The sequence below is a fragment of the Coregonus lavaretus genome (assembly GCF_964263955.1).
Source record: "Coregonus lavaretus genome assembly, chromosome: 4".
NCBI lineage: Eukaryota > Metazoa > Chordata > Actinopteri > Salmoniformes > Salmonidae > Coregonus > Coregonus lavaretus.
Window position 1 is genome coordinate 66,585,616 of NC_139991.1, and position 10,354 is coordinate 66,595,969.

Below are 10,354 nucleotides of genomic sequence, written 5' to 3' on the forward strand. Positions count from 1 at the left end.
TGACTTAAATGTAAACCGACTACTGGTGCTCCTCAGCGTATTACACTTGCCAACGTAAGGCCACAGTTGGCGTTACCCACCAGAAACACCCATGTAGAATCATTGTGTAGTGTGCTTTACCTGCGAAATGGTGGCTCAACTCAGGCCTGAGAACACTTATTTAAACTGCCCAATCATAACGTATGAATGATTTGACAACTGGATACATGTGGGTATTTTTATTACATACTTCAAATATGCACAACAATCCAACTCCACTAATACTGAACAAAGACTCAACATGCAACAATTATCACTTTTACAGAGTTACAGTTCATGAGAATCGGTCAACTGAAATTCATTGGCCCATAATCTATGGATTTCAGTTGACTGGGAATGCCGATAAGCATCTGTTAGTCGAATACCTTTAAATGGCCCTCAGGATCTCGTCGCTGTATCTTTGTGCATTCAAATAGCCATATTTTAAACAGCTTATGCCTTCCCATACCATAAACCCACCGTCATGGGGCACTGTTCACAACATTGACATCAGCACACCACCATACACATGGTTGTGAGGCAGGTTGTACATACTACGAAGTTCTCTAATGACATTGGAGGCTGCTTATTGTAGAGAAATTAACATTAAATTCTCTGGCAACAGCTCTGGTGGACATTCCTGCGGTCAACATGTCAATTACACGCTCCCTCAATTTGAGGCATATGTGACAGAGCTGCACATTTTAGTGGCCTTTTGTCACCAGCACAAAGTGCACCTGTGTAATGCTGTTTAATCAGCTCCTTGATATGCCACACCTGTCAAGTAGATGGATTATCTTGGCAAAAGAGAAATGCTCACTAACAGGGATTTAAACAAATTTGTGCACAACATAAGATAAATGCTTTTTGTGCATATGTAACATTTCTGGGATCTTTTATTTCAGCTCATGTAGGGTTTATTTTTGTTCAGTGTACATTTGTCAAAATAAAACCAAGACATCTAAGTACCTACAGCAGCTTCCATGAGCAGTCTGTGGTATATTCATGACATCTTCAACATTGTATCCATTTACACTACTCAAGCCATTGTGGGGTGTTTTACACCATCCTTTTGATGAACTTGGCATACCACATGTAAGAGGTTGCTGCGCAGAGGCCATACCTACAGAGGAAGAGAAGCACTCATTGTATGCATACAACTCAAGTGATCCTAGTTCTACTTTTAGTTATGCAATCTAAACCAAAGAGGCTCACAGTGAAGAAAAAAAACAGGGACAGTAATTGATGTGAAAAATGACAATGAAACTTACCACGTCATAATGTACTGCATATGTTCATTCCTGAGGGTGACTCGGGTCTGTCCTCCTATAGGTCCACCAGGAATTGTGCTGGCTGAGAACATTAACAAACCTTAGCTTTCCATTCATTCTCAATGACACACACTACCAACGCACTTCGGCTAAAAAAACGGATTACCGTTATTCCAAACCTCAGCCACAGGGAATGTTAATCACCATTCAGTCTTTCATATACCTTATTTTCTGATATATCATGCTTGATCATCATAGCCATGCATTTAAATCAAAGTGTATTGTCTAAATAGGGTAATACTGAGAGCTATACCCAGGTCAGCATCAATGAAGATCTGCTGGGCCCCTGTGACTCTGGCCATTGCCTCCAGGTCGCGGTAATGCCAGCGGTTGTGCTCCACATCGTTTTGTGGCACAAAGGGTTTGCGGATCTCGGTCAGCCTCACCACCCCCACCAGGTCAACCTCGTCATCCACCTACAAAGCAGCACCATGACAGAATCATCATTAATAACAACTTTGAGTCTTGAATTAGACAATGAATGGGGGGAGGAGATTTACCTGTCCCTTCATCCTGGTTTCTGGCTTGATCTTCTTCCTAGGAACATAGCCTCTGTTTACAAGGATCGTGATCCTGTGAAATATATATAAAAGAATGTCAGTATAAGGAGCCAATAATTTCTTAACATTGTTACGTTACAGCCTTATTCTAAAATGGATACAAATATTTCCCCCCCCTCATCAATCTACACACAATACTCCATAATGACAAAGCAAAAAGTTTTTTAAATTTATTACAAATAAAAACAGAAATATCACATTTACATAAGTATTCAGATCCTTTATTCAGTACTTTGTTGAAGCACCTTTGGCAGCGATTACAGCCTCAAGTCTTCTTGGGTATGACGCTACAAGCTTTGCACCTGTATTTGGGGAGTTTCTCAGATTCTTCTCTGCAGATCCTCTCAAGCGCTGTCAGGTTGGATGGGGAGCATCGCTGCACAGCTATTTTCAGGTCTATCCAGAGATGTTAGATCGAGTTCAAGTCTGGGCTCTGGCTGGGCCACTCAAGGACATTCAGGGACTTGTCTCAAAGCCACTCCTGTGTTGTCTTGGCTGTGTGCTTAGGGTCGTTGTCCTGTTGGAAGGTGAACCTTCACCCCAGTCTGAGGTCCTGAGTGCTCTGGAGCAGGTTTTCATCAAGGATCTCTCTGTACTTTGCTCCATTCATCTTTCCCTCGATCCTGACTAGTCTCCCAGTCCCTGCCGCTGAAAAACATCCCTACAGCATGATGCTGCCACCACCATGCTTCACCGTAGGGATGGTGCCAGATTTCCTCCAGATGTGACGCTTGGCATTTAGGCCAAATAGTTCAGTCTTGGTTTCATCAGACCAGATAATCTTGTTTCTCATGGTCTGAGAGTCCTGTAGGTGCCTTTTGGAAAACTCCAAGCGGGCTGTCATGTACCTTTTACTGAGGAGTGGCTTCAGTCTGGCCACTCTACCATAAAGGCCTGATTGGTGTAGTGCTGCAGAGATGGTTGTCCTTCTGGAAGGTTCTCCCATCTCCACAGAGGAACTCTGGAGTTCTGTCAGAGTGACCATCGGGTTCTTGGTCACCTCCCTTACCAAGGCCCTTCTCCCCCGATTGCTCAGTTTGGCCGGGCGGCCAGCTAAACGAAGAGTCTCGGTGGTTCCAAACTTCTTCCATTTAAGAATGGAGGAGGCCACTGTGTTCTTGGGGACCTTCAATGCTGCAGAAATGTTTTGGTACCCTTCCCCAGATCTGTGCCTCGACACGATCCTGTCTCGGAGCTCTGCGGACAATAAATTCAACCTCATGGCTTGGTTTTTGCTCTGACATGCACTGTCAACTGTGGGACCTTATATAGACAGGTGTGTGCCTTTCCAAATCACGTCCAATCAATTAAATGTACCACAGGTGGACTCCAATCAAGTTGTGGAAACATCTCAAGGACGATCAATGGAAACAGGATGCACCTGAGCTCAATTTCGAGTCTCATACAGTGAGGGAAAAAAGTATTTGATCCCCTGCTGATTTTGTACGTTTGCCCACTGACAAAGAAATTATCAGTCTATGATTTTAATGGTAGGTTTATTTGAACAGTGAGAGACAGAATAACAACAAAAAAATCCAGAAAAACGCATGTCTGGATAAGAGCGTCTGCTAAATGATGTAAATGTCAAAAATGTTATAAATTGATTTGCATTTTAATGAGGGAAATAAGTATTTGACCCCTCTGCAAAACATGACTTAGTACTTGGTGGCAAAACCCTTGTTGGCAATCACAGAGGTCAGACGTTTCTTGTAGGTTTGCACACATCTCAGGGGGGATTTTGTCTCACTCCTCTTTGCAGATCTTCTCCAAGTCATTAAGGTTTCGAGGCTGACGTTTGGCAACTCGAACCTTCAGCTCTCTCCCCAGATTTTCTATGGGATTAAGGTCTGGAGACTGGCTAGGCCACTCCAGCACCTTAATGTGCTTCTTCTTGAGCCACTCCTTTGTTGCCTTGTCCGTGTATTTTGGGTCATCGTCATGCTGGAATACCCATCCACGACACATTTTCAATGCTCTGGCTGAGGGAAGGAGGTTCTCACCCAAGATTTGACGGTACATGGCCCCGTCCATCGTCCCTTTGATGCGGTGAAGTTGTCCTGTCCCCTTAGCAGAAAAACACCCCCAAACATAATGTTTCCACCTCCATGTTTGACGGTGGGGATGGTGTTCTTAGGCAGCATTCCTCCTCCTCCAAACACGGCGAGTTGAGTTGATGCCAAAGAGCTCCATTTTGATCTCATCTGACCACAACACTTTCACCCAGTTCTCCTCTGAATCATTCAGATGTTCATTGGCAAACTTCAGACGGGCCTGGATATGTGCTTTCTTGAGCAGGGGGACCTTGCGGGCGCTGCAGGATTTCAGTCCTTCACGCCGTAGTGTGTTACCAATTGTTTTCTTGGTGACTATGGTCCCAGCTGCCTTGAGATCATTGACAAGATCCTCCCGTGTAGTTCTGGGCTGATTCCTTACCGTTCTCATGATCATTGCAACTCCACGAGGTGAGATCTTGCATGGAGCCGCAGGCCAAGGGAGATTGACAGTTATTTTGTGTTTCTTCCATTTGCGAATAATCGCACCAACTGTTGTCACCTTCTCACCAAGCTGCTTGGCGATGGTCTTGTAGCCCATTCCAGCCTTGTTTAGGTCTACAATCTTGTCCCTGACATCCTTGGAGAACTCTTTGGTCTTGGCCATGGTGGAGAGTTTGGAATCTGATTGATTGATTGCTTCTGTGGACAGGTGTCTTTTATACAGGTAACAAGCTGAGATTAGGAGCACTCCCTTTAAGAGTGTGCTCCTAATCTCAGCTCGTTACCTGTATAAAAGACACCTGGGAGCCAGAAATCTTTCTGATTGAAAGGGGGTCAAATACTTATTTGCAAATCAATTTATAACATTTTTGACATGCGTTTTTCTGGATTTTTTTGATGTTATTCTGTCTCTCACTATTCAAATAAATCTACAATTAAAATTATAGACTGATAATTTCTTTGTCAGTGGGCAAACGTACAAAATCAGCAGGGGATCAAATACTTTTTTCCCTCACTGTAGCAAAGGGTCTGAATACTTACGTAAATACATTTTTTTTTTTTTTTTGCTAACATTTCTAAAAACCTGTTTTCGCTTTGTCATTATGGGGCAATGTGTGTAGATTGATGAGGATTTGTATTTATTTAATCAATTTTAGAATAAGCCTGTAACGTAACAAAATGTGGAAAGGGTCAAGGGGTCTGAATACTTTCCGAATGCACTGTACACACATTCTGGTAGCAGCAATTGTGATGTGTGTGTAGCATGAGTGTGTGTGTGCTAAAGTGTGGAGAATCAGTGCAGGTGGTCAGTCCAGTTCAAATGTTCAGCACTCTGATTGCTTGTAGATAGAAACAAAAAGTTACAAACACAAAAAGTTACTGTAGAAATGGAACTGGGCGAGTTAGGACACTTACAGCCTGGTGCAGTTGAATGGGGTGAGTTTGTCATATTTAAACTGAATGAATCAGTAGAGCAACAGTAATGAGTAGTGTTATCTTACCCTAGGTCACTGCAGTAGAACGGGGTAACGACATTGGCTCCAGTTTCTCCACTGGATGACAGCTGGCCTGCTTCCCTTGCCTCTTTCTCTGGGTCGACAGGTGAGCGGGGTAAGATGTACATCTCCTGGGAGTGGTCATAGTGCCCATGCACCTTTACTCTCCTGTACTCCAGATCATTCAACTCCAGAGGACTAGGAAGCAAAGACATACAGTGGGGAGAACAAGTATTTGATACACTGCCGATTTTGCAGGTTTTCCTACTTACAAAGCATGTAGAGGTCTGTAATCTAAAACAAAAATCCAGAAAATCACATTGTATGATTTTTAAGTAATTAATTTGCATTTTATTGCATGACATAAGTATTTGATACATCAGAAAAGCAGAACTTAATATTTGGTACAGAAACCTTTGTTTGCAATTACAGAGATCATACGTTTCCTGTAGGTCTTGACCAGGTTTGCACACACTGCAGCAGGGATTTTGGCCCACTACTCCATACCTTCTCCAGATCCTTCAGGTTTTGGGGCTGTCGCTGGGCAATATGGACTTTCAGCTCCCTCCAAAGATTTTTCTAGGCCACTCCAGGACCTTGAGATGCTTCTTACGGAGCCACTCCTTAGTTGCCCTGGCTGTGTGTTTCGGGTCATTGTCATGCTGGATGACCCAGCCACGACCCATCTTCAATGCTCTTACTGAGGGAAGGAGGTTGTTGGCCAAGATCTCGCGATACATGGCCCCATCCATCCACCCCTCAATACGGTGCAGTCGTCCTGTCCCCTTTGCAGAAAAGCATCCCCAAAGAATGATGTTTCCACCTCCATGCTTCACGGTTGGGATGGTGTTCTTGGGGTTGTACTCATCCTTCTTCTTCCTCCAAACACGGCGAGTGGAGTTTAGACCAAAAAGCTATATTTTTGTCTCATCAGACCACATGACCTTCTCCCATTCCTCCTCTGGATCATCCAGATGGTCATTGGCAAACTTCAGACGGGCCTGGACATGCGCCGGCTTGAGCAGGGGGACCTTGCGTGCGCTGCAGGATTTTAATCCATGACGGCGTAGTGTGTTACTAATGGTTTTCTTTGAGACTGTGGTCCCAGCTCTCTTCAGGTCATTGACCAGGTCCTGCCATGTAGTTCTGGGCTGATCCCTCACCTTCTCATTGATGCCCCACGAGGTGAGATCTTGCATGGAGCCCCAGACCGAGGGTGATTGACCGTCATCTTGAACTTCTTCCATTTTCTAATAATTGCGCCAACAGTTGTTGCCTTCTCACCAAGCTGCTTGCCTATTGTCCTGTAGCCCATCCCAGCTTTGTGCAGGTCTACAATTTTATCCCTGATGTCCTTACACAGCTCTCTGGTCTTGGCCATTGTGGAGAGGTTGGAGTCTGTTTGATTGAGTGTGTGGACAGGTGTCTTTTATACAGGTAACGAGTTCAAACAGGTGCAGTTAATACAGGTAATGAGTGGAGAACAGGAGGGCTTCTTAAAGAAAAACGAACAGGTCTGTGAGAGCCGGAATTCTTACTGGTTGGTAGGTGTTCAAATACTTATGTCATGCAATTAAATGCAAATTAATTATTAAAAAATCATACAATGTGATTCTGTCTCTCACAGTTGAAGTGCACCTATGATAAAAATTACAGACCTCTACATGCTTTCTAAGTAGGAAAACCTGCAAAATCGGCAGTGTATCAAATACTTGTTCTCCCCACTGTATATAACAAGAAAATTAAACACTTCCAGTCTTAACTAAAAAGTCAAGACAACGTAATTATGTGTAACTATCTGTCTGATAACTTGTGTGTGCATGTCTTACTCAATAGGAAGAGGGATGGGTTCCACAGAGGTAAGACTTCTCAGTTCTGCAATCAACTGCATTTTCCATTCCCGACGTTTCACCTGAGTAGAAGTGGCTTAGGTCAGTATAATTTTGAATATCCATTCTAGAGGTACTTCCATTAGAACTACTGTTTAATGGAGCCATACCTGCCATGTCCCAAGACCAAATGTAGTGACAGGAATCAGAAGCAGGAGCCATTTGAGGAAGGAGTCCTCTCCCTTCGCTGCTCTGGCAGCTGTTGAGCTTGACAGTCGACCAAAGTTGATACACTTGCCTGAAGTTTGGAAAGGTGTCAGAGCCATAACCGTTACGAATTAACGTTATGAAATGGTAAGCTTATGTCATTGAATCAGATGGCTAGTTTGCTAGCTAGGAATGTGTCCTAAACATTACCTTCTGATTGTTTGAAGAGAGGCAGTCGTGACAATAAGAGAGTCCTTTTGAAATAAATTGCATGTGACTGAAAAAAAAGATAAATGCAAAAAATACATTTAACTACATCATTACATCAGCAGTCTAACTGTAGGTCACTGGAATTTATGCAACAACAAGCTAGCTAGTTAACGTTAGTTCCTAATATATTAATACTTGTAAGACAGTAGCTATATCAACTTACGTGGTTTTTGATTATCTTCAAGGTCTTAGCAGAGCAAGCGAACATAAATGTTAAACTGCCCATAGTTACTGAAAATATGGAAAACACACCGAGATAGTCAATTTGACAAGGCAACTGGCTACATAACTTACATGTCCTGTGTGCAGGAGGGGTTGTGTTGGATGTAACTACATCCGGTCCAACTTCACCACTAAGCCACGCCCGTTTCAGTCTATACACGTGCATTTGTAGCTAGCTAGCTTCTATTTATGCTGTCTGTCTTTAGTTGTCATTTTAACAGCAAATGCTGCAATTTTATTTTGATCATCATAAGTGAAATTGTTATTTATTCACCATTGGTTAAAGTATCAGAAAGATGACCTGCAACATCTTGCTCGCACTTTCTGTTTGAAGAGGGATTTTACGTTAGCTAGCAAGTGGCTATTTCTTGTTAGCAGATTCGTGGTTGTCCATTTTTTGTTGTAGAAATGGCAAGTCTTGCTTCAAAGGACTCCTACCTTCAGAAATTAGCAAGTAAAGTATGTGCTCGACAGCAAGAACCAAGAAATAGGCCATTTGGTAAATGTTTTCAGGTTCTATCTATTAGCTAGCTGCACGTTTTAATTTGTATGGTAATGGTTTTCAATAAATTTTAGATGGGTGCTGATGTTAATCATGACACCTCTAGCATCACCGACTTAGCAATAAACACCCCTCCAATGTAAAGGCATTTTCATCTGTACTTGTACAACCTAACATGTTGTATCTCTTCATGAATTAAGTCCCTTTTCAAGGTGGTCGTGTGGCTGGCCCTCCAAAGAAGAGGAATAAAACCAATCACAAACAGATACGTGGGAACAGCAACCTAGCGAAACACCAGAAGCCACCTTTGAAGCATAACCAGAAGGCTGTCATCACCCCAGCACAGAAAGCACCTGGTGCAGCAGAACAGAATGCCTCAAAAGCTACAGTTCCAAATGGGACATTGGTTAAGACTAAACAGAAGCCCAAAGGTAAAGTTATATGTTGATGTCCAGTCCTCGAATTATGCTCAACTTCCTAACATCTTTTGGTGATACTTGCTTTTCCTCTTTCTGTTTTTTGACTAGGTACAATATAAATGGTATAATAGCCATGTCATAGACATTTTTGTACTCTTCACTGACTTTTGTTCTCACCCTGAAGGTGGAAAGCCAGGCACTAAATTCTCCACGGTAGATATTCTACGGCAGAGACTTCATGAGAAGATTGAGGAGTCTCGTGGGCAGGTATGTATTAGGTTATCTAAGGAGTTGTTCAGTGGCTACATATGGTAAAATGTCCCTTTACCAATCCACAGTTGACTGTCATAACTTGGCAATGCACATAAGTGTGTTGATATAGCCTACAACTAACCTTACATCCCCCTTTCTTCCTGTAGGGAACCCCTAAGGACCCATCCTCTGAGGAGGTGCAGAAGAAGCGAGAGAAGCGGAAGCAGGAGAGGGAGCGCAAGAAGAGGAAGCGTAAAGAGTTCCTCATTAAGAAGCTTGCTGAAAAAGCCGGCCTAGAGTATGAGCCTGAGATCAAAAGGGAAGAGGCCCCTCCTCCTCCCACCGCACCAGCTGCAGGCAAGCGGGACGAGACGGCCATCGTCTTCAACAAGGTGGAGCTGGGCGATGGTGGCTTCTTGGACAAAGAGCAGAAGAAGAAGGAGAAGAAGAACAGGATAAAAGGCGGTCTGACACCACTGGTGGGCAAAAACTACAAGCAGCTGCTGGGGCGCGTGGAGGCTCGCAAGGCTAAGCTGGAGGAGCTGCGGGAGAAGGACGAGGGCAAGGCCAAGGTGCAGGAGGAGAAGATGAAGTGGACCAACGTGCTGTACAAGGCAGAGGGCCTGAAGATCAAGGACGACGAGGACCTGCTGAGGGCCTCCCTCAAGAGGAAAGAGAAGATGCGCTCGCAGCGGAAGAAGAAGTGGACGGAGCGCAGCGAGACAGTGGTGGAGAAGATGCAGAGGCGACAGGACAAGAGGCGCAGGAACATCCAGAAGAACAACAAGGGCAAAGTGGAGAAGAAGAAGGACCGGGCCAGGAAGAGGGGCCGCGTGCTGCCTGAAGACCTGAAGAAGGCTCAGGTGTAGAGGGATGGGGAGGAGGGTCAAGCTGAGGGTTGTGGAAAACGGACTGGTTAAATGATGAACATCTTTTTGATTGAGCTGCACTGCATTTTCCTGCCATGGTGCTTTGTCCAGTGTCCACATAATATTCGTAATGTTTCGGACTTATGTTATAAGCCACTGGACAGAGCAAAGACATTCCTATATACCCAATACAGGGTTCCTCGAGGTTTGAAGAACCAGAGCTCTGTCAAACCAATGCTTGCTGTTTTACTTTTCATTCTGTTGGTCGCAATGGTCGACACATGCCATCTGATTTCTCTATATGGAATGTCAATGTTTTGCCGAATTTAAGAAATATGCCCATGTTACCTGCCCAGTATTCATTTATTTGAAAGCACCACACAAA

The 10,354-nt window shown here is 43.9% G+C and overlaps 2 protein-coding genes across 2 annotated transcripts; one reads left to right on the forward strand and one right to left on the reverse strand.

The window, feature by feature from the left end:
- Nucleotides 1-203: 203 nt before the first annotated feature.
- On the reverse strand, nt 204-8,006 carry surf1 (SURF1 cytochrome c oxidase assembly factor). Its single transcript, XM_084160496.1, has 9 exons — nt 7,869-8,006; nt 7,646-7,712; nt 7,399-7,526; nt 7,229-7,311; nt 5,406-5,597; nt 1,850-1,922; nt 1,603-1,765; nt 1,290-1,371; nt 204-1,141 (listed from the first exon to the last, which is right to left on the reverse strand). The coding sequence occupies exons 1-9, from the start codon at nt 7,929-7,931 to the stop codon at nt 1,078-1,080; spliced, it is 915 nt and encodes a 304-aa protein (XP_084016622.1). The 5' UTR covers nt 7,932-8,006; the 3' UTR covers nt 204-1,077.
- Nucleotides 8,007-8,060: 54 nt separating this feature from the next.
- On the forward strand, nt 8,061-10,320 carry surf6 (surfeit 6). Its single transcript, XM_084159711.1, has 4 exons — nt 8,061-8,426; nt 8,630-8,860; nt 9,033-9,115; nt 9,268-10,320. Exons 1-4 carry the CDS (start codon nt 8,336-8,338, stop codon nt 9,967-9,969), a joined length of 1,107 nt encoding a protein of 368 aa, XP_084015837.1. The 5' UTR covers nt 8,061-8,335; the 3' UTR covers nt 9,970-10,320.
- The last annotated feature ends 34 nt before the right edge of the window (nt 10,321-10,354 follow it).